The 27,914-nt window shown below is 50.5% G+C and overlaps 2 protein-coding genes across 9 annotated transcripts in view; both read left to right on the top strand.

Annotated features, from left to right (window-relative positions):
• PACS2 (phosphofurin acidic cluster sorting protein 2) overlaps positions 1-21,339 on the top strand; it is a 75,510-nt gene extending 54,171 nt beyond the window's left edge. For 5 of the 8 annotated variants that reach the window (XM_032117529.1, XM_032117530.1, XM_032117535.1 and 2 more), the window contains 8 exons: positions 1,040-1,148; positions 2,990-3,022; positions 7,621-7,663; positions 11,090-11,132; positions 12,298-12,433; positions 15,800-16,026; positions 18,081-18,194; positions 19,116-21,339. In XM_032117529.1, coding sequence (XP_031973420.1) covers positions 1,040-1,148; positions 2,990-3,022; positions 7,621-7,663; positions 11,090-11,132; positions 12,298-12,433; positions 15,800-16,026; positions 18,081-18,194; positions 19,116-19,234 — 824 coding nt within the window. In that variant the 3' untranslated portion in view covers positions 19,235-21,339. The remainder of the gene's footprint in view (positions 1-1,039; positions 1,149-2,989; positions 3,023-7,620; positions 7,664-11,089; positions 11,133-12,297; positions 12,434-15,799; positions 16,027-18,080; positions 18,195-19,115) is intronic. The other 3 variants (XM_032117533.1, XM_032117534.1, XM_032117536.1) reach the window with 1 other exon arrangement.
• Positions 21,340-27,730: 6,391 nt separating this feature from the next.
• The window catches only part of MTA1 (metastasis associated 1), a 79,206-nt gene continuing 79,022 nt past the window's right edge, over positions 27,731-27,914 (top strand). Inside the window, exon 1 of the mRNA XM_032117328.1 lies at positions 27,731-27,893. Coding sequence (XP_031973219.1) covers positions 27,866-27,893 — 28 coding nt within the window. The 5' untranslated portion in view covers positions 27,731-27,865. The remainder of the gene's footprint in view (positions 27,894-27,914) is intronic.

The raw sequence follows: 27,914 nt of genomic DNA on the forward strand, positions 1-27,914 counted from the left end.
CGGGAATGGCTGGACAAGGCCCGGGGCAGCCTGTTCTGAAGGTGGTCAGCCCAGTTTGGAGCAGGAGGCTGGACTAGAAATTTCCTAGTGTACCACCTAACCTACACTTTCCCTTAATCCTAAATTCATGCAAGAACTGGTATATGGAACTGGTTTCCTTTAATTCCTTGCTGCACTTGAAAATGCAGAAAAATTACAATACAGACTTGATTTTTGTGTCTGAATTAGGAATACTTCATTACCTATAGAAATCCAGCCCAGGAGCCGTATCTGTTCCTTACTTGCTTATATGCTGTATGCTATGAGGAAAATTCCACCTCATTTTTGTACAGTACAGACATTGTACATTCTGCATTTTTGTCTGTGTGGTGGCAACTGCACAGAAACTCTGTGATGGCACAAGATGATCTGGCAGAGAATCCCAGCTCTTACCAGTTCACTGTTCAAATACAAAGAGTCTGGGTGAAAATGCCCATTATAAGGTACGGAAGTGTCTGGTGAAAGTCACTTGTGTTCCTGTGATCTCACAGTTGAGGCTCTTTGATTGAAACCAAAGAAATATGGAAGGCATTTGGGAAATGTCTTTGTATCAACTTGAATCAACTACGATCTCACAAATACATGTGATCTTTGTGCTTGTCCTACCCTTGTGTGTCCCTCAGTCTTTTTGGTCAATTCAGCAAGGCCATGAGTCCGTTAGAAACGCAGGTAACTCAGTGCTGGTGTGAGCAGAGCAGCTCACCTGGGAGAGATGGCCAGGCACTTTCTTCAGCAGATACCTGCAGTCAAGGTGTGAAAAAGTCTAAAGCTGGCTCTGGGCGGGTACAAAGAAAAGCTTTTAACAAATCTAAAAGACCAGAGACACTTCAGTCAGAAATGCTGTGTACAGATTCAGCTTTACTGTGCTCCGGGGTAGGCAGAGCTTCCTGTGCAAGAGGTAGTGTAAATGCAGCTGGCTGGGCACCATCAGCAAATGGAGGACAGTACTGGCAGTGGTCTAAGAAGTCACTTCAATGCTTTCCCCTCTGTTCTCCCTCAGTTTCGGAAGCACCTGACGTCGTGTCCCGGATAACGCAGTACATAGCAGGGGCAAACTGTGCACACCAGCTGCCCATTGCTGAAGCCATGCTGACGTACAAACAGAAAAGGTATGTCCCCCTCATCCTGCTGGCTCCCAGGATGAGCCAGGTTGAAAGCAAAGTGCTTTTCTCGTGTCATGCCAGCAGTCTGAAAAGCACTCCAAACGGCAAAACCCTTGGGAGCCTCACGGTAGCCTGTACCCAGTGATGTGTCCCACTCAGTGAATCCACAGCAGTGGGGCTACTTTAAGTGCAGTGATTCTTTTTTTTGAAGATGTAAGTGGTTTGGGGAAATGGGGGCTAAGCAGGATGGGTGATGGACAGATTCTGTGTGCTTAGGTTCCAGAGATCTCTAACCACAGCAACCTTACGTGTGTAAGACTGGACCTTGACATTCCCCCACAAAGTGTCTTCCATGAGACCTGACCTTTTTACATTGGTATTTAGGGAACTAAGCCCCTTTCTTTTTGGAGTGTAAATAGCAGAGCTTCTTGCAGGAGACACAAATCCTTGTTGATTGGCAGTTGCTAGATATCAGGACTCCTGCTGAGGAGGGCTGACATTCAGCGGGTTTTATTTCAACGTTTCTTAAGGGATAAGTAGCCTGTAGGAGGGAGGATTGGGGCCTGAAAACAAGATTTCAGGAGTATGTAGGGCCTCCTGTGGCCATGGGTCCAGGAAGAAGAGTAACTGTTACTGAAGGGTAGAGAAGCACTGTTGCCAAGGGACAGAGGAGAACAATAGATTTGAACTCAGCTCATGTGAGTTTTCTCAGTTAGGGACCAGAAAATCCCTATGAGGCGTGGATGTTGTTAATTGTTAATTACTTCAATTTGATTTTTCATTTTTGCTCCATTAACATCCCTCATTGGTGTCTCCTTTGCCTAAGAATTGGGAGAAATTAAAAGTGTGGGTAGAGTCACTTTTTTCCCTCCTTTTTGGAAATTCTCATTGTATATTGCTTTTCCATTCCTGTGTCTGCTCTCACATTACTGTGCAGAAATGATTCAGTGAAATTTCACCCATTCTACGTGTTTTTCCTGTATTTCCAGACTGACTAGTCAAGTAAGAGACTAGTCTAGTCTCTTCATGTATTTGTGGACTTTGTAAAGTTAACATTATAATAAGGATGAAATGTAAAGACCTACAGAGTACTTGAAGCTCTTGCCTTCAGTTTTCCATTTTGTTTTTGGTGTGAAGGCTTACCTTAGTTATCAGCAGGGAGATCAGACACCCCAGTGCAGTGTGAGCCCCTTCTGAGCTGCCTGGTTCTTTCTCTGCACCCTTCAGGTGCTGGGTTCTGCACTGCTTTCCACTGCCTCCTCCACTCTGTTACAACTTCATTTTTGTCATTAACGCACATTTAAACATTTTGAGTTTCTAATGTGTCCAGAAAGGTCAAATCAGCACCTTGTTGGAAAAATCTGAAATGCATTTGAGCAAGCCCTGCTCTTACCCCTCCCAGCAGTGTGCAGGACAGCTTTACCAAGCTGGTCTGATCCATTTGGGTTTTACACCCTTTGGACACTGGTACCATGCCTGAAGCTGTTCATAGTTTTAAGTTAGGAGGTTATTGGGAAGAGAGATTGCTGAAACTCATAGTCAGACTCTGGCATAGCCTGCAATCTCTCAGTATTTCTGTGTGTCTGCCTTAAAATAACTTCTGCTTTCAGGTCAGTACCCCATGAGAGTGAGTCAGAGGAACAGGCTCTCCAATGCAGCATGGGCAGTTGTCGCCTGTGTGCCTTCCTTTAGGAATGGGGGTCTCTGTCATTGGCAGCAGCTTAGGGAGGGTATTGTCAAAAACAACACAGAAATTGTGTCTCCATTAGCACTATCTAAACGAATGCATCGCTTTGTTGTAAGTATAATAACACGTTTGTCTTTTTCTTTGGTTGCTTCCTGAAAAGGAAAAAGAGCTTTCATTTTGATTTTACCATAAGGTATCAGTTCCTTTTAGGTTCCCTCTCCCATCTCCTATCTCTTTTCCCAGTGAACTGGTCTTTTGTGCCTTGTTTAACAGTTCCTGCGGGTCTGGGATGCACAGTTTGTGCTTTAGGTTAAGTTCTGCTCGCTGCTTTGAAACTATGGCATCTGCTGGCAGAATGCTTAGTTGAAAATGACTGCTGTGCCTTTGGACCACACATTTGGGTTCCCAGGATGTAGACTGAGTGGGAATGAAGGAGTTGTTGAGAGAGTAGCTTATAGCAGTACAACATGGAGAAGGTGAGGTTTTTTCTTACCTTTTCCCTTAGCCATCAGAAGATAACAGTGTAGCTCCAGAAGGATCAGGACTGAGAAAAGGCTTTTCAGTTCCCATCTGTTGGAACTGGAGTGCTGTAGGTGCCACTCAGGGGCTCAGGGTGGGGTTCAGCTGTGCAGACCAAGTGCAGACCAGCAAATCTCCTTTCTGTAATCAAAAATTTGAGGACTAGTCTCTTACTGGCAGGGTATGACAAACATATGGGACTTCTCTGAGCTTAAGAAAGAGAAGACAGATGTATGCTAGCAGTGGAGCTGTGCTCTCTGAGCTGCCCCCAAAACCTCCATGCTCTGCAGGGTCCCCTGCTTTGAATCATATGCTTATTGGACATTGTTTATTTTGTGCTCAGCACACAAAGTTACTGCAACTCCCTCTCCCTTGAGGCCCGAGGTGAGTGGCTTCTCCAAGGCCAGTTTTCAAGGCAGTGGTCCAGGTAGAAACAAGCAGCGCTACCTACAAATTCATTGCAAGAGAAATCTCTCAGAACCCTGGCATTTGCTCTGTTAAACAAGCCCTAGTGGTCCAAGGAAAGCCAAGCCAGTCTCTAGGATGTAGCTGTATGTGATGAGCTGCTTTATAACTTTCTTGCCAGCTGTCCCTATTCTGACTGACCCTGCTCCCTTCCCGTGCCCTTGTTCTGTTTGTCATGGCAAAGGTTGGCGCATGTACTGCCTGTGATGGACTGCAATGGTGCCAAAGCTTTGTCCTGGTCTTCTGGAGCATCTGCTGACCTTACCTGAAAGCGGGGGGCTGGCAATGAGGAAAGGGGTTCAAGAAGGAAATGGAGTGCCATTGCAGTTCCTCTGAGTTATACTGGGTGACTGACTCTATCTGTGGGCTCTGGGAGAAGTCCTGGTTAGTGAATTGTGAAGGAACAGTGCAATCCAGGCAACACCTGGGGACCTGAGACCATGGGGACAGGGTTGGGCCTCTCACTAGGAGGGGCATGTCTCTCTGCATTGTTTTCTTGAAAGAAACCCTGTGGTATTTGAGGTCTGAGATTCAGCACTCATTCCCAGTGCAGCTGGACTGCTGGGCTGGCGTCACACACTGTAATTCAGTGCCCAGCACAGTTCAGGTCATGCCATGTGGCTTCTGGATAGCCCTTGCATGAATCTGGGGAGCAGCCTGGCTGTTGGAAGTGGCAGCACTATTCACTTGTCAGGGCAAGGGCTGGATCACTGCCTGCCTGGTTATGTGTTTACCAAAAGCTTTTGGGACCACTTCCCAGCTCTTGCTCCCAGTTCCCTTGGATTGGAGGGCTCCTGGGCAGTCGGAAGCACGGATTACACTTCTTTCTGCCTGCTGTGTGTCTCAGAGGCCCTGCAGGGCAGTGGCTAAGCAGAGTCCAGGTCATTGCTCTGGGTGCTTCTCCTCAAACACACCCTGCAGCAGTTGCTGAACGTGAACACGGCTGGTGAAGAGGGCCGCGGTCCCGCCTCTGGCTCAGCAGAGCCCACGTTATCTGGCTGGTTACTGCAGGAAACTCCTTGGGCAGCTGCTGGAAATGCAACAGGAGTGCAGCAGAGGAGAGTCAAAGCTCAAGAAATTATGGGTGTCCTGTTGACTATGTCCAACCTGCCATAGCAATGTGAAGAGTGCTGGACAGGAGGTGTTTGGGAAGGCTGAGAGGAGACTCTTCTGATGTGTTGTGAGGACATGGAGTTGCTTTGTCCCCTTTTGGTTTGACCCTGGTGGAACCAGGACAGTGTTAGCCAGCAGACAGCTGGAGTTGCCCAGTGGGCAGGACAGATTTCATACCATAGATAAACCTTGGAGAGGTTTTGGATTGCATGGATAAGCCTTGGATTGCCTGGGGTGAAATGGCCTAGAGTCCTGCTAGTCCTTCAGTGATAGAACTCCTCTCTTTCCTGTTGCCTCCTTCAGGACCTGACTGGAATAAAGGGAGTGCCTGAGACCCTCCTAGTTAGAGAGATGACACATCAATAACTGCTACAAATCACAAACTGGGGCCAGGTTTGGCTTTAAGTTACAGCTGAGGTACCAGGGCCTTCAGAAGCCCTGTGGGTAAAAAAAAGCCTTGGGCATGTGGGGGTTAACCCTCTGCAGCCTGGGAATCTGTGCAGCTGAGGTAATGAGGGGAAGCTGCCTTTCCAGAGATGGGAGATATTTTAGTTGCAGGGCTGTGGTAGGAGGACGAATCAAAGCAGCTGTTACCAAGGTAAAAGGATTCTGAATTAATGTTTTGGGATCTTGAGATCCTGAAGAACAAAAATTGGGAAGAGCATGAAGGAGGAAATGAAGAACAAGCATGGTCTTTTCTTCCATCCACGTGAAGAGCAGCTGTTTTGATAAGCTGCATTTTCAGAGACACATGTGCAAGACAAGAGTTCCCAAGAGGACATGTGACAGTACCAGGCTAGCTGAGCTGAAATCCAGCTGGATTGCTTCAGGAACAGCCTGTGCATCATTGTGAGCGGTGATAAATGGTGACTGAAGCAAACGATGTATTTCAGAATTGCCCCTGAGCTCTCCGCAGTGGGAATCAATGCTCCCAGGGGGAATGAGAATGAGTTTTATGCTGGAATTGGGCATGGTTTGTTTTTTCAGAGCTCGGAGCAAACCCATGCAGTAGTAGCTGAGAGATGACTGGGTGGCTGTTGTGCTTCCCTCACTTGGTCAGTGGAACTCACTTTCTGCCAGCCATCAAGCCCATGGAACTAAACGAAAGAGAAGAGAACTGAGCCTCTGTTCTGTGCCTCTCCCAACAGCTCTGTGGTTTTCTCTTTTCCCTTTGCAAAACTGGAGCTGGAAATGTCGTGTTCGTAGGAGATGTGTTTGCTGGGGACCTGCAGCTGTGTTTGCAAAGATGTGACCTTTCTGCCTTCCAACACGGAGCCAGGGACTTGGTCCTGTGCTTCAGGAGACCCATGAAGGTGCAGTGCCTGAGGGTGTGAGGTAGGAAGGGAGCAAAGGCCCTGGCTTTGCTTTAAGGATGGATAAGCAGAGCCGAACCAAAGTGAGAGACTGTTTGCAAAATCATGTTCTGCTTTGGACCACGAGGGAGCTCTGGCTGAGTCACTGCAGTTTTATGTCATTCTTTCCATGGGGCTTAGAGGAAAGTGTCCAACCTGTGCTGATCACACAATGATGAACAACCTTTGTGCATTTGGTGCATTTCTGGTCAGTGCTGGAAACAGCCCAGAAATACCCACAGTATTTATGCTACTCCCAGCTAAATTCTGGATGAAAGGAACGCTGGATGGTTTTTTTTTGACCACTGGGGGATGCACAGGAAGAGAAACATGAGAAGTCTCAGTGTTTGTCTGCTTCCTACCTGTTTCCGGTGCTCAGTCACTGAGAAATGTGTGTCTTGCCTGTGCAGTCACTTCCCTCTGCTGAACCATAGTTCCTTGAAAACATGTGGATGTGCTCCTGTGGTCTTCTCCTCACCCTGTGGGTCCATCTCTAATCTCTGTTGCCATTGAAGGGAGCAGTGGCTCTGCAGGCCCTTCTTGCCTGCCTTCCTCCTCACTCAGCTCTTCCTCCTCATCTTTGTCGGGTCTCCCCTTAATTCCTGCTAGGTTTGGCTGTGGCCTTCGTTGCTGGCCATTCTCCACCCTCTGGTTTCTGAACCCTGGGCAGGGCCCAGATCAAGAGGGGCTTTCCAAACATGTGTAGTGTTGTCTCCAGCTGTTTCTGGGACACGGTGTGCCTTTTGTTCAGCTTGGTTTAGCTGTTGGTGTGTGCCCTGGTGCCCGACCTCTCCGGTGTGCCTGTGGAAGGGCCTGCGAGCTCCCAGCGGCAGGAAGCGTGTGTGAGTGTGCGTGTGAGCGTGAGGGCACGTCCTTGCTGGCGCTTTACCAATAACCACGTGTCACGGCTTGTAACCTGCGGCAGGGCCACTGCTTTGGCGGTGCCGGGATGTGCAAGCTATGGCACATGGCTCCACGGGGGGGACGCCTGGAGGCCGTGCGTGCAGAGCGCCTCAGGTACTAGTAAGTAACACCCAGTTCTCCGTGTTGTTGTGGCACAGATCCATTTCCTTGCAGTAGGAGGCCGTGTGTCTGTGATGACTGCCATGCCATTCAAGCATGTTTCTCTGTGGAGCGTGAGGGAGGGAGGCAGAGCCCTTCTCCCCCAGACGTGCCATAGCCCATGCAGGCTCTTAGTGCTGGCAGGGGGCCTTGAGAGGAGCGTGGGACTGGCGCTTGCATCCTGTCCGTCCCTGCTGCATGCTGGAATGCAACGTATGGAGTGAGTATGGTGCCTGGGGTGCAGGCAAGCTGCTAACAACTCTCTTCTCTTTGCCTTTAGCCCTGACGAAGAGTCTTCACAGAAGTTCATTCCCTTTGTCGGGGTGAGTGTTACCATGGTTGTGCTGTCTCAAGCAAGCTCGAATATGTTCACAGGTGTTAACCTAAACTTAACAGGTTTCTGGAGTAGAGCAGAAGCCATTGGGTGCTCCAAGGCAGATTATCAGCGTGAGAATCTGATGGTTGGATGCAGCTGCCTGATATGTAAGCAAACCTCCAAGACACTTCAGCAAACTGCAGGGTGTATTTTACTCCTCAGACAGGAATGTGATGTGTCCTTGGAAACCTGATCACAGGGATGCTGTGCCCAGCGTTGCCCTGGTTGATTGTTTTGGCCAAATTTGCTATTCCAGTGTCAGTCCTCAGCATGCTTGTCACTAATGGTCTCCCATCCTCTTAGTATCCCATCTATTCCTGGGAAGTAGAGAGTACATCCCAGCAGGGACATGATTTATACCGCTGTTATGTATTTGGGACAGTAGTCCCTAGTTTTTCCTCCTGTCCTTAAGTGTTCCTATCTGAGGTGCCAAGTGCCAAGTATCTGGTCAGGGCTGTGTTTGTTCCTCTGTCAGTGTATTTTGTGCACTGTGCTCTTTGCCTTTTCTAGCTTCCCTCCCCTTATTTGATCATGCTCTTCAATTCGTTAAGTTTTGGGTGTAAAGTCATTGGCCACAAGAAATGCCTTGGCTACTCTTCAGCTCTTGGATGTCCTCTTCCCAGTTTGTGCTGCTGTCTTGTAGCTTCTCTCTGGCATGCTGGCCTTGCTGTGCCTGCTCTGTGTGAAGCTGACATGTGCGCGTCCCCTTTGTGTCCGAGGGTGCGTCAGAGCTAATCTGAAATCCCAAGGCATTTAAAGAGCTTAGTCTCTCTTGCCCTCAGGCTGACCCTGCTTTCACTCTGGTGTCTCCTCACAGTGAGAGTCTCTCTTTGCAGTATTCCTGAGATGACAATCTACTTTTGTTTGTTGAAGAAGAGATGCTTTCTGCAAAAGTGGACAGACACATCTACCCAATTTGTTCCCTGCTGATGAGCTTTGCTGGGAGCTTGTATGAACTCCAATTTCTAGTGATGAACTATTCTTAGAAAACAGCTATTTCACCTTTCCCAGTAATGTGAAAAGCCCAGAGGACTTGGAACATCCCAGACTGTTGTTGGGCTCTGCAAGCTTTTCTTCAGGACTGATTTAGTCTCTTATTATGTGCAAGCAAATGGGGCTCAGAATGTTTATCCAGTTGCTCTAAAATGATTGTTGTCCTCACATTAGTACTGCTTTTCCATCTGGATTTGATTATCTGAAAGTGGTGGAAGAGTGAATGGCTTTGTTGTGTATATAATGTTGCCAACCCCCCCCCAAAATCTTGCCTTGAAAGCACAGACTGACTTCCTAAGTCATCTGGTGATGAGGATCAAGTCAGTGCTGCTTGCTCTTGATTCTGAAGCATTCCTGACACAGTAATTCCTCATTAAACACATCTGAAGAGACTGAAAGGCCAGTTGCAGGTGTCTCACAAATTCTGAGGCTGGACATGAACACTGAGGCTGTTTCCCTCAGGTGCAGCCTGCTCAGAGCTGTTGGACAAGGAAGAGAGAGAGCCAGCAACTTCTGGGTTTGCAGCTCCTGATGTTGGCTGCACTCTTGGCTTTTGGGGTGCAAAACCTGATGTCCTGCAGCTGGATTGTGCAGTCTTTGACCCAGAAATGAGCAGAGCAGTGCTGTGCTGCTCAGCTGGGCTCAAAGTGGTGGGAGTGGAGCCTCACAGGGAGCCAGATGGATGCAAAAGCCAGGGTCAAGCTGCATTGGGCTGACAGCCAGTTGCCAGGAGAGTTAACAGGATGTGCCTCTTTCTGGAGGGAAAGGGGGCTGGCTGCTGCAACTTCCCTGGATGGAGGCATGTTGGAACTGCAGTGTTCTCATGCACCTCCCTGAGTGGAGGGAAGGGAAAGTGTTTAAACTTGTGTTCTTCCCATGTGTCTGAACTTCAGCATCTTCAGTCAGCCAACAAGGAGGAAAAGGCCAGAAGAGATTTCCTGTCTGGCTTGCAGATCAAGGTGGCTGCAGGCAGTTTTCTGTGTTGCTTGTCCCTTCCTTAACTCTGCTCCTCTTGTTCACAGCCAGTGACAGTCTGTGAAACATCGTCTTGGCATTTAACACATACAGCACAAATGGCTGCTGCACTCCAGAGCCTGATTTGTTGCCCTTTGGATGGAGACTGGCCAAAATGAGCTACAGCCTCCTTCTCCCAAGCCCCTCAGGAAGCCTGTGCACACACTGCTGAATTTGTGATGGCTTTTCCAAGCCTGCATCCACCATGAGAATCCACCAGAGAGCCTGACAACTCTCCAAGATCTACTGCTGAGCATACCTCTCCAAACTCTGCAAAGCGTTTTGCTTCTAATAATTAATTTTTTTTTTTTTTTGGGATCCCATATTACAGAAGTGTGCTCCCTAGAGATGTGGTCCAGACATGGTCGTGTCTGAACTTAATGACCTTCTATTTTCAAACTACACAGTCTGCGTGACATCATTTCTCATTCTAAAGCAGGTTTTATTGACCTGAGCTCCCTTTGCAGCTCTTTCCCATTTGTCAGCATTTGTATAGGGCAGACATTAGCCCTGGTTTCTTAAGGGCCTTCAAAAGGGTCTCTTCTCTGCAGTGTTAAGAGTAATGATCCCTGTGTATCATACCAGATTATCACTACAGAAGGTCTCTGCTTTTGTATCACCAAGGACCAGTTTATCTTTCGAGGCATAGTGTGTTCTCAGGAGTTTGTTTGCAGCATGTTCTGTTCCACAAATTATTGCCAGTGACATTTACCATTAATCTTAATGTGCTAGCTGGTGGTTGGCCACACACATTTGTACCCTTATTACAGTGTCATTTGGATCGTTCTGACCTGTCCATGTGGTGGTTTGTCTGCCTCCAGAGGCTTTGCTAGGGGCTTTATCTTCTTTGTTGGACACTTCCCTTGTTTAGAGAATAGAAAACTCTGATCAGAAACTGTGCTTTGTTGCTTCTATGGTTTCCTAACAAACCCCAAGTATGCTGCACCCTGGCAGTGGCTGCTCTTGAGCAATGGAAGCAGTGTGTCTGTAATTAGCAGGTGTATCAAAGCAGTGCTGAAGGGATATTTATGACCCTTTTTCCTCCCACAGGTGCCACAGGCCCTGTAGTTGCCATAGCTTGGAGCTGATGGGCTGTTCAGAGCTGGGCAGGTCTGTAACAGCACTGTAGGGTCTGTCCTTTGTGCTGTCAGTGCTGCCCTTTGAGTAGGTCAGGGAAGGGCTGTGAGCTGGCACTGCATGGCTGGACATTGCCAGGACCTGCCTGGCTCTTAGAAGACTCCTTAACTACTCTGACTGCAGGGACAGTGTCATGGAGCCTTCAGAGATGAACTTAATTCTGGGGTTTGGGCTCCTGAAGTTCAGGGGGCTCTTGTTTGACAGAGCTCTTCTGTTTTGCTCCCTTTAGGTGGTGAAGGTTGGAATAGTGGAACAATCTTCTGCAACATCAGGTAAGGAACATCTTGTGTGTGCTTTCTGTGTCATACAGCCGGTGGGAGCCTGACTTCACAGGCTGAACAGACTTGTCCATTGCTGATGCCTTGGAGCTCTGTGAGGTGGAATTGGATTTTATTAGCTCCCAGTGGCTTGTCTGCAGAAAGAGAGCCCTCTCTTGGGAGAGGCCCTTTTTCTTGTTACTTTACATGGTGCTTCAGGCCAGGTGAAATTCCCACACCTTCATCTAAGGAAGCTCTACTCTCACATTTGTGCAAACACCATTTTTCTAATGTGTATTGTCAGTAGGGTGGATTCACTGTTACAGTAGTTGAAGGTTCCTGCTTCAAGCTGAGCAGCCAGTTCATCAGAAGTTCATGCCTGTCTCCCTACACTGGGCTCAGTTGCTGAGTAAAATTGATCTCAGTGCCTGGGAACTTTAGGGTGGGCAAAGTTTTAGACCCATTTTTTTTTTAGTGGGGGAGTGCAAGGCTGATATACAGGATACTGTCTGCTTACATATGCAGACGTGGGGTAGTGCTATTTTGTCAACGTGAACTTATTTTTTCCTCCTTCCATACGCACAGGAATATTGTTTTCCTTGTGTTGGGACTGTTTCTTGTATTGTTTCACTGTCATACCCAGATTCTTGTGGCCTGGGTCACACATAGGTTTGTGCATGGAGGCAGCCCTTCTGTGGGTCACTCCTTGCTGCCACACTGCTCCCACCATCCTGAAGGGCCAACGTGAAGGGGATGAAACCTTGATTTTGGAGGGTGGAGGCAGATTGAATGGGGAGATCCCTGTGATCAGCCCACAGGTACTGGATTCCAAGAGTGATGCTGCCCTGCAGTGGTTGCACGGGGAGATTCCCTGTAGGAGATCAATGGGCTGGGCTGTGGCTGTGCAGGAGGCTCAAAATCAGCTGGGAGCAAACCCCTAGAGAGCAGATGCCAAATGAGGAACCCAGAGGAGTGTGAATGTCTGTGCCTGCCTCTTACCCAGACACATAAAGCCCTTCAGAAGCATGGAGACAGTCAGAACTGATGGGCCAGCTGACCTCTGGATTGAACCTGAGCAAAACCTGTGCAGGAGGAGTAAGGACAAGGAGATTGAGCTTCATCCCAGTGTTCTGTGCCGTGAGACAAACCCAGACAAACAGTATGACTTCCTTTCTTTAAGGTGACTCTGATGACGCGGCTCCCTCAAGCTCCGTTGTCCTTTCTTCCACCCCGCCTTCTGTGTCTCCTGCTGTGAAAGAAGCCTCCCCCACGCCCCCTTCCTCACCGTCTGTTACAGGCAGCTTCTCGTCCCCAAGGTAAACCATGTTTTGTCTCCTTACAGCTCCCTTGGCTGGCTTATCTGGCATACACATGGCAGAGAACTCCTCCAGAGAAAAACCCATAGTTCTCTCTTCATCCCTAGCAAACATTTGGAGTTGTCACCTTCCCCCTTCACCTCTTTTGCCTCTGGAGTGACTGTGTCCTTGCTAAGGCCGACAAGGAGCTGGGGAGGGCAGGGGGGATTGGATTTTACACTTAGTAGGAAGGCTGCATGTCTCAAGGGCAGGATTCTCTTGGGACTATATGTATTCAAAAAAATTACTGACTTAATACATGTGGGTGCCAGACTAATCCCTCATGATTCTTATGTTTTTAATGGCCAAATGAGTCAGAGTGACTTTTGAAGGAGCTGGTGACTTTCTCTGTGAGGGTAATGCTGGCAGTTGTAAGGTGGCATGGTGGAACTGCAGTTCCCATTCACATGTGTGCCTGAAAGCACATCTGAACAGCAAGGAGACTGCACCTAGAGGTAATATTAAGCCCTGGTTTAGCTGAAATTTTTAGGGTTGAAGGGAGGAAACCCTTAGAAAGCTGCCAGTAAGACTTGCCCTGGCCAGGCCTCTTCATTTTGTTGCTGCACAAAACGTTGGTGTAGCTGTCTAACACTTTGTGTGCAGTTTTGGTACTCAGAAGCATTTGGCGAAGTTCCCCGTGATTTTGTCAGCTTCCCGTAACTTTTAAGGGAATGTAGCAGCACTCTGATGAGAAGGGGAGACCAGAAGCATTTGGATTCTGGAGTTTAGGAGTGGAGAGGTAAGAGATAAGCCACTCAAGTTTTGCAAAGTCAGGGGGTTTTGTGTTTGTTGAGGGTGGCAGAGCACTGGAACAAGTGCCCAGGGAGGGTGTGGAGTCTCCCTCTCTGGAGACATTCCAAACCCACCTGGATGCGTTCTTGTGTCACTTGCTCCGGGTGACCCTGCCTTGGCAGGGGGGTTGGACTGGATCATCTCCAGAGGTCTCTTCCAATCCTAACAATTCTGGGATTCTCTGAAGTCTGTGGCACAAGACCTGGGCACACACAGTGACACTGCAAGAGGTCAGTTAAAAGGGAGAAAGGAAGGGAGGGACCATGTCTTCCTCTGCTGCTTCTGTGGCAGCAGCATCAGCAGATCAAAGAGGGGTCAGACAAATTCATGGACAGCAGATCCATTAATGGATATTAAAGGATGCTTCAGGGATGTCCCCTCTAGCATCCCTAATCCTGTGATTGTCAGGCTGGGAAGTCCAAGGGCATGCTCTGAGGCTGGGCTTATGTACTCTCCTTAAGTAGCATCCCCTACTGTTCCTGTTGGAGACAGAATGGGGACCTTTTGTGCCCACTCCACAGTGTCCTGCAGGGACCTTTAACCTCTGACTTCTTAAACTGGCTTAAGAGTTCCTTTTTACCAAGAGGAAGTGGAGATGTGAAAGTCCCAGTTTAGGTGCCCAGCACTGGGAGATGTTAGTGACTTGTTAGTGACTAGATGTTCGTGTTCACCTGTGCCAGGGGCCCGGCTTCCCAGGCCCCTCCTGTTGTGTCCCTATGGTTTGATGGCAGGAGAGCCCTGTGTGCCCCAGGCTGTTGCAGCAGCAGCTGGCTGGCAGTGCAGAGAGCTGGAGGCTGTGCAGCCACAGATGTCACACACATTCTTGTGTGTGAGCTTTGTGTATGGGCTTTCCAAAGGTGGAAGTGGTTTGGGAACTGGTGCCCCCAAGAGTGTAGGGTATTAAAAGTTGAGAGCCATCGATGTGATAAATCTGAAGCTGACACCCCAGCTCTAGGAATCTGGTACTTTTTGGTTTCATATTGTGTGGTAAAATCATCAAGAAATGAGGAAGTGTAGGTTCAACATTGTTCCATCTTCCCTGATCTGTAAGTGACAGCACAGGGGGTGGAGGGTGACACAAACTGAATGATTAAGCCACGTGTTTAACTGGAATGGAACATAAAATCTTGCCTGGCCCTAGTGAACATTAGGATGCATTGTCTTTATGACTGAGTTGAGAAATGTGATGCAAAGGAGCCTTAAAACTCAAAGCAGCATCTCCAAAGCATCATCCTTAAAGAATCTCACTTCTGAATATTGCCCTGAGAACCAAAAACCTGGTTTTGGTCATCAAAGATGAACTCTGCTTTGCAGTCTGACTTTTAGCTGAATAAATGGCAAAGAAAATGAAAGGATTTGCTGAGAGGACTGTAATGATGGGACGTCCTTGCTTTACCTTGAGTTTCTTACTAGACAGGTGGTGCAGAGGAATGCATATTTCATTCAGGATCACAGATTTATCTTCCTTAACAACTGCCGTTTCTCAGATTGGGGACACAGACTGGTAGATAAATTTAGGTTTTTGTCTGGTACTTGTGTATTATTCAACACTGATGTCACTGTGTAGGAAGAAGTATAGGCTGTCACTTGTAGGTCTGCTGAATGATGAACCCCTGCTCCCCTCAGGGTTAGCAGTGAGAGGCAGGGGCAGGAAGGGGCTGGAATTTCCCAAGCTGCTCATCTTACCTTTTCTGGCTCAAGAAAGGCTGGCAGCATGTTTTGGTGATGCACGGCTGCTACCACATGATGCACAGGAGTTTTCAACAACAGATCATATCCTGAAATCTGCTGTTGTTTAGCAAACATCATAGGGCTGGCAGAACATTCTTCCAACAGTGGAATTCCCCAGCAAGTGGCAAGGCTTGGGGGGAGGCAATTGCCTTATGCCAACTCTGTTACAGGGAGCTGGGGTGAGCAGAGGTCCTCTTTGACCGGGTGGAGCATCTGAGCTGGAAGGGAAGCAGCTGGTGGCAGGAAGAGCTCATGAACACAGGAGATGGAAGCAAGTCAGGGAGCTTGGGAACTGAGTGCCTGATGTTCAAGGACCTGCCAAGTCTTTGTTCACCTCAGTTGAGAGTTGGTTTTGGCAGGGCTGTGCCTGGACAGAGTCACTCATCAGTGCTCAGGAGGCAGCAGCAAGGTGCTTACGGCCTCTTTTCCCCACTCAAAGATGAAGTAATCTGGACCACCTCAGGAGCTGCCTTTGCTGCTGTGTCACGGAACTCAGCACCATCTAAGGGAAGTGCTTGTGTGCTCCCTTTCCCACTGCTTGCCTCATGACTGTGCTGCAGGTCAGCTTGTCTTGGCTCACTGAGGTTCTGTGCTGCCAAGCTGATGCCACTGTGCAAGGGGACTCAGGCTGCATCTCTAAGGGGTGACTTCTTGGGCTTCTGTAATTGCTGAGTCTCGCTATGAAATGTCACTTCCTGATTTCCCAAAGAGCCAGCTGTTTATCCTCTGACCAGGAATAGCAGCCACTCTGACAAAACTCTGCTGAGAAGTGTGCAGAAATTACCTCCTTCTCTTGTTTTCCAGCCAGGGCCTCGGTGCTGAGTTGATGGGCCTGCAGGTGGATTACTGGATTGCAGCTCCACCTGTGGACAGAAAGAGAGACCCGGAGAAGAAGGACCCTTCCACTACCAAAAACACACTGAAATGCACTTTCCGGTCCCTCCAGGTCAGCAGGCTGCCTGCCAGTGGTGAGATTGCCACCACACCAACCATGTCTATGACTGTCGTGACAAAAGAAAAGAACAAAAAAGGTAAGGTGTCCTTCTGTCCCTGTCCTGCTGCTCCAGAGCTTCCTGACTTGTCAGTGCTGGATTATAGCCCCTTGGTCCTATTTTTATCCCCAAAATTCTAATCAGTTGATGAGAAGTGACTGCATAAAGTGATAGGGTTTGAAAGGGTGGTTCCTCTCTGTGAGGTAGAAAGGGGATGTGTTCATCCTGATGGCTGAACAGCTACGATGGTATAGCACAAAGGAACAAAGGTGGGGACAGAGCAAGCACATGCAGAAGGCCATGCTCTGGACAGCTTCCCTGTGCTCCTTGGGAGCCTGCTGGTGCTGTTTTGGGATGTTGGATTAGATAAGAGGCAGTTTGTGCCCCAACCACCAGTGAGGGTAAATGGGCCCCTCCTTTCTAGCGGTGTGCTGGAAATTGGGGATAGCTGTACTTTCTGGGATGATATCCCCATCCTATGCGCCTTTAGCTCAAAAGATCCACAGAGAATTATAAAAGGCATGTAAGGGGAAAAAAAATAGCCCAGCAAGTATCACAGATCCCTATGAGATCAGAAAACAGGAGTACCCCCTTAATTGGAGTCTAGGACCTCCTGCTCTCCTCCTGCACCCATCCCCACACTAGAGCCAGTGGGGTGATGCAGAACCTGGAGCAAAGTCCTGGGAAGAGCAGCTGAGGGTGTTTAGCCCAGAGAAAAGGAGGCTCAGGGTGACCTTATCACTCTCTACCACTGCCTGAAAGGAGGTTTTAGCAAGGTGGGAGTCAGTCTCTTCTCCCAGGTAATGAGGGACAGGACATGAGGAAATAGCCTCAAGGTTTGCCAGGGGAGATTTAGATCAGCTATTAGGAAAAATTTCTTCACAAGAAGTGTTGTGAAGCCCTAAAACAGGCTGCCAGGGCAGTAGTGAAGCCACCATCACTACATGCTTGGAGGTAGATGTGGCAGTTGGGGACATGGTTTAGTGGTGCAGTTGGCAGTGTTAGATTAGCAGTTCGATTCGATGACCCTGGAGATCTTTTCCAACCTCAGCAATTCCATGATTTTATAATTCTTATGCTTTTGTACAGAATGCTGCGCAGGTCAAAAGCAAGTAGAAGTTAAATACTCTCCTGCTCTTAAACTCGTGGCTTTATCTTCTCTAAACAAACTAAAAAAAAATGACATTTTAAACATTGTCAGTGATTTTATATTTGCTTCTGGCCTTGGTAATGTGAAACATTTTAGAAATTGAGAATAGCTCTGAAGCAAAGTATTTTCAAGGAAGCAGCAAGGCAGTTCTGCACTTACATATTAGCTGCCAGTAGTTGTCCTTCACAGCATCCTCTGCCTGTCGGCCTGAGAGTCACTCCTGGTGGACTCTCAGAGAAGGCTGACAGAGCCTCCTGGACTGCAGGACACGGGTGCATAACCCTGCAGCCAAGTCACTCCCAGGCCAGCACAGCTGTGGCCCTGCTGGTACTGGAGCTGCCACCCCTGGTGACACCCTCTGTAAGTGTCGTGTCATTGGGAGAAGCAGTCCTGAGACACTCCAAATGTTCTTCCCTGGGGGTGGCCCAGCCTGCAGCGGAGGTGTTCAACACCACCAGCTTTTGTGGAACCAGCTTGTACATCTTTGCTCATGCATTTGGACAGTTCTTGGGGTACTGGACCCTTTTTTAATTCTCCTTATGCCTTCCCTATCCACTGGCTGCCCCCATTTTGTAGTCCCTCCTGCTCTCCAGGTGTCTGTGCAGCCCAGGCTGTGTTGGGCCACAGTCAGTGCTGCAGACCTGGCGCTGCAGATACAGATGTTTTTCCTGCATGGTGTCCCAACAGAGCAGGAGTTACCTGAAGGTGCCCTTTGGGGTCAGGATTATGAGCTGGGAATGCTTCACATAGAGACACTTAGGGCTAAGATGCTCATGTGCATCAGTGATGGTGCTCAGCACTGACAGACTCTTGCCAAAAAGGGGGGATCTTAGAAGTAAGAGCTTTCTGGCATGAATGTTTAAATGCAAAAACTCAAACAAGTGTCAGTGCAGCTCCTGTGAGTGGCATAGATTCACTGTGTGCTGGTTTGATTTTCTTCCAGTGATGTTTTTGCCCAAGAAAACAAAGGACAAGGAAGTTGAGTCAAAGAGCCAGTGTATTGAAGGAATCAGCAGGTTGATTTGCACAGCAAAACATCAGCAGAACATGCTGCGTGGTAAGTGCAGTGCTTGCATCCCTTTGGGTGCTGGGGCAAGGCTCACATGCTGTGATTGTCCTCCAGGCAAAGGTCTGACCTGGTGTCCTGCCCTGTGCCCTGGAGCCAGCATGATGGGGATATTCCTGGGGAATGGGCTTTGGTGTATCCAGCATGGGGGAATGCTTTAATAGGCCTGGGGTATAGGAAAATCTTTAGCTAGCTCTGACTCAGTGCTCTGGATGAGGACAAGGGTTGGACAGGGCTCCATTCCCCTCTCTGTCATTTTCTGTTTCTCTTGCACAGCTGGTGCAAGTGGTGATTGGTGGTGGGTGGTGACATTGTGGCTGTTCTCTGGGCAGGACACTGGCACATGCTCATGCCACAGCAGGAGCCATATATGCATCTTGTAGACAGACCTGAAGCGTCTGTCAGTGGAGCTTGTAGCCTATTCAGTTAATAATCCCCAGCAGAGGGATCTTGCTTGGGTCATCTCCTTAATCCTGGCCCGGTCCCTGTGAGACTGGCAAGCATGAGGGGTGCTCACAGAACATGTGTCACCTCTTTAGGAGACATGGATGTCCTGGTTAGAGTGCCAGCGAGGAGAGACTGATGTCCATCTCTGTAAGAGTGCATTTGCCCAAAACCAAAAATGAAGTGTGCTTAGGAAACCTGAGAAGTTGGATCAGGTGAAGCTGAAATCAGCAGTGTGGGGAGCTCTGGTGTCATCAGTGAGCGATGCTGGAACAGCAATCTGAGCTGTTCTCCATAAAGCTGGTGTGCTCCCAAGCCTTTTTCCCCGATGTGTGCAGCTGGGTGGGGCAGAGCAGCTGAGTGTGGCCAGGCCTCCCTCTGCAGGGAGACTTCTGGCAAAGCTGCCTCAGGTTGGCTGCTCTCCCTCGGTGTTTTCTAACTCTCCTCTCTTTTTACCCTCCCCTGCAGTCCTGATCGATGGGGTGGAGTGGAACGACGTCAAGTTCTTTCAGCTGGCAGCACAGTGGTCCTCTCATGTCAAGCACTTTCCCATCTGCATATTTGGACACTCCAAATCTAACTTCTAGCTGTGCTCGGTGCAGGGACCTTCTGCCCGTCCCGGGGACTGCACACCAGGAGCCAGGAACTGCGTGCCAACTCTGACTCGCGTCGCTCTGCCCTCTCCTGCAGAATTAATTACAGATGTGCTTGGATTACTTTTGAATTACTTTTTTCTATTAACTCTTAAGTTTACTACAAAGGAAGGAAACCCCTTTAAACAAAGGCAAAAAAAACCCAACAAAAAACAAACCAGTCTTAAATATAGATGTGCTGACAACATGAAGTCGTGGGGGAGTTGGCAGGAGCAGGCAACCTGCCCAAGAACACCTACCACTTACAAGCAGATAGCTGAGTAACTGCACTGCTTATTAACCTGAGACCTCATTGGTGTGAGTGGGCTGGGGGAGCCGTGGATCAGCTCGAGCGGATTTTGCAGAAGATTGTGTGCGTTACAGTGCGTTTGGCCCCCTCCCTCTGTATTTCTAGGAAAAAAGGATGGCCAGTCTTTCTTCCTGCTGCCAAAGGATGAGAGATCAGTGAGTCTGGAGGGAGTTCAACTGTCCGGTTTGGAAAACAAGCCACTTGCAGAGTTAGGAAGATCTGGAGAGGAGATCCCCCTCGGAGCACGGAGCCTGCCACAGGGACAGGCAGGTGTTCATGCTGAAGGGATGCCTGAGGAGGGCTGGGCAGGAACAGGAATTAGGGAAACACTAAGTGTAAGGAAACTCCCGTGTCCCAGGTCTTTGACAATGACCAAACTGAGCCAGTCTCTGTGTTCCCCAGCTGGCTGTGCTGCTGAGGGGCACCACGTCAGTGGGGTCGCTGCTATTTACATGCTCACACTGATTATTTACCTGTCAATAAAACCTCGTCCAGCCTTGGAAGGGAAAGGATTTTTTTTAACAGCTGCAGATTTTTTTAATGCTTTCTAAAAAAAAAGGTAAAAATAAAAACAAAAAATAACAGGAAAAAATTAATTTGCCAAAAAGAAAACACAAACCCAGGAAGATGAGCCGTTGTCTGTGGAGTGATGCATCACTGTAGGGGCTGGACTGGGAGCCAGCCAGGCTCTCTGCATGTCCAGCTGCCTTCCTGCCCATCTGTCACACTGTACACCTGAGGTGGCATGGGCTGCTCTGTCAGGTGGTGGGTGGGACATGGGGAGCAGAGTGTTGTTGCCATGTGGAAGAACAGACATCTCTGGCATTTCAGAGTAAGGGACTGAAATTTCTGATGGGCCCTTTCGGGTCCCCCCCTTATGGGCAGGCCAGGCTCTATGAGCATTTCCAGAAGGGACTTTCTGAAGGCAGTGATGCTTTTGAACTTTATTTTCTTTTTTTTTACCTGATCCCTTACCCTTGGGTTTTTAAAGGCTTGGGGAACCCGCTTTGCACTGCATGGCAGGTCCCACTCTGCATAGGGACCACCCGGGTTCTGTTGGGCAGGTAGTGGTGGTGTGCTCTGCTAACAGAGAGGTTCTGAGGTGGATCTAGTGCCTGTTGCAGCTCGGGCTGCTTCACCAACTGATGTCATGAAACCCTTTCCTAGCACAAGGGCAGCTTGCTTGGCCAGGGACTGAGTATTCCCTTCAAACCATGCGGGGGAGGAGGACACTGTCCCAGGCCTGGTGGCATGCTGCTGGGCAGGACACACTGTCTAGCTGCAATACTCTGTTCCTTCCTGCCTGCCCTGTGCTGGCTCCTGGCTGTGGCAGAAGCTGGGCTGTAGTTGGGGTGTTGTCGTGTCCCTCCGTTGGTATTTTTGGGTGACCTGAGCTGATGCTCTGGGACTGTATAGCGTTGCCTAGCAGCAGCAGCATGGGAGAGGGTGTATAAGCACATTACATCTTTATCAAGGCTGTTGCATCAAAAAAAAAAAAAGCTTTGTAAAGGAGATTAGTCAGTGTGTGATTTCTTCCTTGAGTCTCACGCTGGTGTGACAAGGGTGATTGGACTGGGTTCCAGCACTGGGAGCCATGTGCAGCCTGGGCAGCTCTTGGTGGTGCTGCTGCAGAGGTGGGGTGGACTGACCGACTGCAATAACTTTGTTTACTGCAGGGTCAGGGGAGAACCATCACTGTGCTCCTCTTTGTATTTCAACCTACTGTAAAGAATAAACCTGGTAGCTAGGACAGGGTTTCCAGAGTCCTGCCTATCAAATGTGTGTTGCCCTGCTGTACTCTGTGTGTGTGTGTGTGTATGTGTGAGAGAAACACTTCTGCTTGTTGCATTTCATGTTGGTTTGTGTTTTGTTCTAACTTTATACAAGCAAATTCATCAGGAAACTCTCGGTACACCTGAGGGCTTGATTTCTCCCCTGTGGAAAGCTGTTGTTGCTCTGAAATGCGTCTTCTGTGCAAGAAAACATCCCGGCTTCTCCGCCTTGTTATCCCAGAGGGAGTCCAGCAGTAGCAGGCTGGGCCTGCCTGTGGGCAGCTGTGTGCCCAGGGGGTGGCTGTGGTGTTTCCTGGCCCTGGAGGCAAGGACTGGCATGCAAATTTGGTGGCACAGCTCTGATCAGGTTGTTGTGCCTCTGTTGTTTCTCCTGTGGAGCCACTTTGTGCAGCTGTTTCTTTCCCTGTCTGGAGTAGAAACAGGTTTCTGTCTCTAAAAAAATGAGTGTCAAAGCACGTGGCTCAGACTGTTTTGGGAAGGGGCTTTAGACCTGGTGACATGAGTGAGTGACTGATCTCAGGCCTCCTACCTTCCCAGCTGGGAAGGTGGGAGTGAGCTCTACGGACCTGAGGGATCCTCACTGTGGGACCAGGAAAAGCTTCTGGGGCAGCAGTGGGCCCATGCCTGCAGAGCTGTGCCAGCCTCTGGGGTGGGGTGATTGTGGCCACGTCAGTGAGTGCAGAAGGATGGTTTAGAGCAGAGACAGCACTGCTCTGTGTTCAGCTCTGGAGAATTTGGGCGGGGAAGGTACATCTCAAATGACGAAACTCAGCCGAAAGTCGGGCTTGCTTTGGAGCTGCGTGGTCTCACAGCAAAGGCAGGGGCTGGGGTGGGCAGCACCTGAGTGGATCTCCGGCCAGGAGGTGCTTTGAAGGTGGTGTCCCCTGGTGTGTCCCTTTCTCTGTGTCCCAGAGCTCACCCCAGCTCCCCACAGACAGTCTCCTGCCCCTTCTGGCTGTGGCTTCTCAGAGCAGCTGGTTTCTTTTCCAGCTGCTGTTGGGCAGGGCCCCCGCCTGGCTCGGAGGTGAGCTCTGGGGAGCGGGCTGGCTCCGTGCTGAGCCGCACGACGCTGACCTAGTTTAGCAGCTCTGGAGAGCAGATGAAAGATGGAAGAGTTTTGTGGCATCGTGTTGCACCTTGAGTGCTTCCTGGTCCTCTGGCTTGAGTTTCCTGGAGACAAAGGCTGGGCTTCAGCCCTGCCAGAGCTCAATCAGGGCTAGCTCTCCTGTGGCACTGCTGACGTCGGGGACACCTCGTGTGGCTGTTTTAGCTCAGTGCTGCGGTTCCCATGCAGTTCAATTGTCACCGTTTACATCACAGCGGTAACTGCAGAGTCCTCCTTAATTACACATGAGTTTGGGGACAACCATGGTCTCTTTGGCTATGTTTTACTGCTTTAATTAGAACACTAGATAAAGCTTGTGGCTTTATCCTGCAGAGAGGGCGGGGGTAGGTGGCTGGGAAGTTTCTGGGGCTGAGGAGGTGTGCCTGTTTGCTTTCCATCATCAAACTCAGCCAGGGACCACACTGCCCTGTGCTTAACCTGTGGTTGCAATAAAGGCCCGGTTGTGTTTCTTACCAGCAGCGTGTGCTGGCGGGAGCACTGGAGAGTCAGGGCAGAGGATGTTGCACCTGGAATCTCCAAGGCTGAGAGGAAAATCATGGCAAGAGGCAGCAGAACCAGTGGTCTTTTCCTGTTGCTTGGTGTGCTGAGGGATTGGGAAACTGGGATTAGGACAGTCCTGCTATGCAGCTGTAAAGGGCTTGTGGACCTGGAGCTTTCTTGAAGTTAGGTTGGATGCAGTGTCTCTGTCCCCTTCATCTGAGGGGGGGTCTTGATCTCGGCAGATATTCGAGTAGTGGCATTTTAGTGTGACACTCCCTCTGGGCTTAACCTGGCAGGAGAAGGCCAGAAATGAGCAGCAGCATCTCGTGGAGGTTTCCTGGAGCCTCTTCAGTGGTGTTCTCATGGGAGATGTTCCTGGCAGGGCCGGCTCCTGCAGAAGGATCACTCTGGTGCTTTGGGACAGACTGGGGCAGAAGGGGACGTGCCAACTTGCAAAGCAGCAGGTCGCTGGTTTCCTTAAGGAAGAGCACTGTTCTGGGGTCACATCCAGTCAGCTGCTGGTTGGAGTCTTGGCTGGACAGTGGCCAGAGCATTGCCTGCCCGGCTGCGGACGTGCCCCAGCCGTGGGTAGGCGCCTGAATTCTGGGGCTGCGTGTCACCAGGCTTGTCCGGACTGCAGTGTGTGAGGGGATGTTACCACTTTGTAGATTCCCGAGTTGTCCATCTGTTTCATTGTTGTATTGTTTGGGTTCTAGGGTTGTTTTTTATGAAGACAGATTAAATGTAAATAGCCTTTTTTTTGGAACAAACTGCAACGTGCTCGACCTCGTCAACTATTTTATGGTACTAATGCAACACTAATAAAACTGGACATGAAAGCACACACCTGTTCCCTGAGTCGTCTCTCAGCAGGCGCTGCTCTGGCATGACTGGGGCAGTTGTCTCCAGCAGGAAACAGCAGCATGGCTTTCTGCTCTGGGGGTTCTCTTGTGTTATTTATCCAGCTGCCACTTCCAGGGCAGAGCTGGTGGATTGGTACGTCCTTCCCAGCATCCAGTCCTCCTGTAGGTTTTGCAGCCCTGCTGTTCTTTCGGCTGCATCCTTTCCCAGAAGGACCTGCTCACCTCCTGCAGCACTCCTGGATCTGACAGCCCTCTCCAGCACTCAGTCCTCACCTCTGCACAGCAAGAAGGGACAAGGCTGGTGCCTGTTTCTGATCTGGGGGCTGCGTTGGATGGACACGGTAGTGTTGGGGTACCAAGGGGGGCCTCTAGGGGGGAAGATTGAGGCTGTAGTAGCCTGAAGCTGTGTGTGCTCCTGGGAGGACCATGGTACAGCGACAGGGATGTGTGAGATTCCAAGCACCTGGGCTTGGTGCTGGGGAGTCAGAAGGTGGAGAGATGAAGGAAAGAGGAGAGCTAAGCAGTTGGTTTGAAGCAGGAAGGTGAAGAAGAAATGTTGAGAATCCTAGGATACAGGATGCTGGAGGCAGAAATGGGAATGCTGTGCTGGATCAGCCTGCATCCTTGTGCTCTCCTGACCCAAGGGTGAGGGGTGGAGGGGTGGTCGTGGATCTTTGCTGGTGGAGCAAAGATCCTCTGCATGGTTTGTCCAGGTGCAGATGCATTTATGGCCCAAGCCCTTTCTGGAAGAGGGGACACAAGACCCACACATGGTGGCACAGAGCAGGCACTGGATCATTCCAGGCAGGAGGAAGGGGGGTAGCTCAGGAGAGGGCAAACTCAGTACCCCAGAGTGCAGAAACAGCACCAAAAGCCATGGAGAGGATCTGGCCGGTGGTGAAATGGGGGTGCACCATGGGAGAGCTGGGGGAGACAAACATGTGAAGGCTGTGTTTTGGCTGTGTATTGTCTGCACAGGTTCAGCTGTAAACTTGCACTGATGGCCTGGCTGTATGAAAGAGGCACATTCTGAGCATCGCCTTTTAGAGCCCATGGAGGAACTTGTCTCAGCACATGAATGAGGGAGTGAGTGCAGGGGACTGGGGTGGTGGGGAGGCTCATGTGCTGGTGGGGGAAGTAGAGGACCAGCCCCACATCAGCAGGGAGTGCCCTTGGCACACTGTCCTGTTGCCTGGAAGAGAGGAGAAAGAATGACTTGGGGCTGGGGTGTACCAGGTTGCATGCAATGGGCCCAGAGAGCTTCCCTCATCCACTGGGACAGACCAATTTCTGCCAGGCAACCTAGGACTAGGCTCTCAAAGCACTGGCATCTTTCTTTTGCATGTCTGGGCCTTTCTCAGATCATGTGCACCCTCACTGCCATGGGAGAGGTGTCAAACGCAAGTGATGCCCTGCCAAGATGCACCAAAAGCCTTCTGGGAGGTCTGGGTTTGCATGGTGGGAGTTGGTGGCACCCATGGGAATGGGGTTTGGTGGTGGGAGATGGGGCATTGCAAGAGCTTGCTACTTCCCAGGCTGTGTCCGCCAGCTCCGGCTCACCTCCCTCCCACTGCACAACGCCCTGGCCCTGACCACAGCGGTTGCTTAACCTGGAAGAGGAACAGCAGGGAAGTTCCGACACGTTTTTGTTGCTATCGTTTAAAACACGGTTTAGCGTCTGGAAAAAGCAGTCATCGCTGTGTGACCGTCTGCTTCTTCATGTGCAACTACCAAGGGCGCTGGGATGGGATTTGTAAATATTTGTTCTGGATAATTTTTCTGTGTCCTACTGGATTATTTTCAGCTCGGCAGAACGGTTGCAGCAGCAGCCTGGGGAGAGCCAGCCCTCGTGTCCTGCGGTGTGCCCGGCGCCTGTGCCGGCACGCGCTTCCCTGGATGGCTCGGGAAGGAGGAAATATCACGGTGGTGCTCCCTGGCGCACTGACCTTTTTTGGCTGACCGATTTTCACCCCTAGAAGTGTTTTCCTCACACACACTAGAAACATAAAAGCGGAGCTCTGTGCCCTCCTGGGATCTGAGGACTCTTAGAGATTTGGTGTTACAGGGTTTTTTTCCTAACACACAAAGCAAATTGTAACAAGAGCCCTGTTCTTTCTGAAAAATATATGTATTTTGTCAGATGTCAATGTTTTGGGTGGTCTTATGTAGGTGTTTCAGGACTTTATGAGAAGCACTGTTGAGACTGCAGGCAGCAGCCCTGGTAAAGGGTATGACTGTTTGCACTGTTAACTACTTACTCCAGCAAAGAGTTTCATGACAGGTATTTTTTGGCTATCCTGACCTGTGTGATTGTGTGGAGAGGTTCTGGGGTGTCACCTGGCTTGGGCAACAGCAGGTGACTCTCCAGCTCTGTGCTGGAGCCAAGGAGCAAGTGTAGTCATCCTGCCCTGCCAGCAGTGCTCCAGGTCTGCTTCTGCTGACCATCAGAGGTGTCAGCTTTTCATTGAGGTTCACCATCCAGCCTTGGCCACACACATGGAGAAGTCCTCGGGGGGATGGCCTGTCACCTTCACTGCTGTACTTTGTCAGCGCTTGCTGGGGGACTTGCTGTAAAGGTGTTACATACCACAGAATGGTGGTTTCTTGGTATGTTTTTTGGCATCAGCCTGTCAGTTCCTGTAGGAGAGGAAGTGGCAGTGGTAACGTGCAAGTTTTGTAGAGTGATCTGGAGCTGACAACTGTTCAACAGTTGTGTAACCACTGCAGGGCTGCTGAGGAGACACTTGGACAGGAACTGTGCTGGGCTGAAGAAGGGATGTACCTGTGTGGCACAGCCCTGGCATGCCCAGGAAGAGTGACACCAGCAGGTCAGTGAGCAAGGGAAAGCTAAACCCATCATTTCACCTCTCAGGCTGACACCCGAGGAGGGGGGAAAGCCCCAGTACGGCACTGGGGGACATGAATGCAGAGGGGACCCAAGTGAGACAGTGCAGGAGGGGGGAGTGTGTAGGGCTGGAGGGATGTACATGGGGAGCAGGTGTGAGCAGGCTGTGGGTGTGCACAAGGAGAGCTGTGTCTGTGCAGGGACCTGCTGTTCCTGCCCAGGGTGTGGATGGCCTGTGGCAGTCGGGTGTGTGCGAGGAAGACTCTGTGTGTGTGTGTGAGGGCAAGGCAGCGTGAGGGCTGTCCAAAACCACAGGTGGTACCTGTACATGATGGAGGCTGTGTGTGAATACAGGTGCACGTGCAGGAGAAGGGCTATGTGTACAGGCACATATGTGTGAGCACAGCACCACGTTTGTGTGTGTGTGTGTGTGTGTGAGGCTGTACCTGAGGACAGTCTGGTGTTCGTGTGTGTAGGGCTGCCCATGCCAGGTCAGGGCCGGTGCATGAGGGGAGCTGAGCCAGTGTGGGGACCGGAGATCTGGGTGAGGAGGGTTGCGTGAGGATAGGGGTGTTGTGTGTGTGTACAGGCGGTCAGTGTGTGTGCCGCTGTGGTGTGTACAGGCAGTCTGTGTGCGCCTGTGTGTGAGGGCAGGCGGCCTGTGTGTGAGGGGAGGCTGCGTGTGTGTGCAAGGAGCGGCTGTGTGTGTGTGTGTACTCTGTGTGTGTGAGCAGAGGTGCTCTCTGTGTTTGTGTACAGACTCTGTGTGTACAGGCAGCCTGTGTGTGTGTTTCCGTGTACGTACACTCCCTCCCTCTGTGTGTGTGAGGAGGCCGTGCCACCCCCAGCCCAGCTCGCTCCCATCCCGTCCCTCCCCTCGCAGGCCGGAGCGCCGCCCTCACACGCCGCGGGCGGGCGGCTCTGGCTCGCTCCCCTCCTTCCCTCCCGCTCCCGCCGCCGCCGCCGCCGCCGCCGCTGCCGGGCCCCCTGCGCCGGGCCGCCGCCCCGCCCTCCGCCTCGCTCCCTCCCCGTCCGCCGGCGCGGCCCCTTTAATTCCCCCGCTCCCCTCCCCCGCCGCCTGCTCCAGCCTCCATTTTCCAGCGGATCCGGCACCTGGAGGCGGAGGCGGCGGGAGCGGCCCGCGCCCCGCACCCGGCCCGGTCGCGGGCATGGCCGCCAACATGTACCGGGTCGGAGGTAAGAGCAGCCCCGGCCCCG

Source organism: Corvus moneduloides, chromosome 9 (genome assembly GCF_009650955.1).
Source record: "Corvus moneduloides isolate bCorMon1 chromosome 9, bCorMon1.pri, whole genome shotgun sequence".
Classification (NCBI taxonomy): domain Eukaryota; kingdom Metazoa; phylum Chordata; class Aves; order Passeriformes; family Corvidae; genus Corvus; species Corvus moneduloides.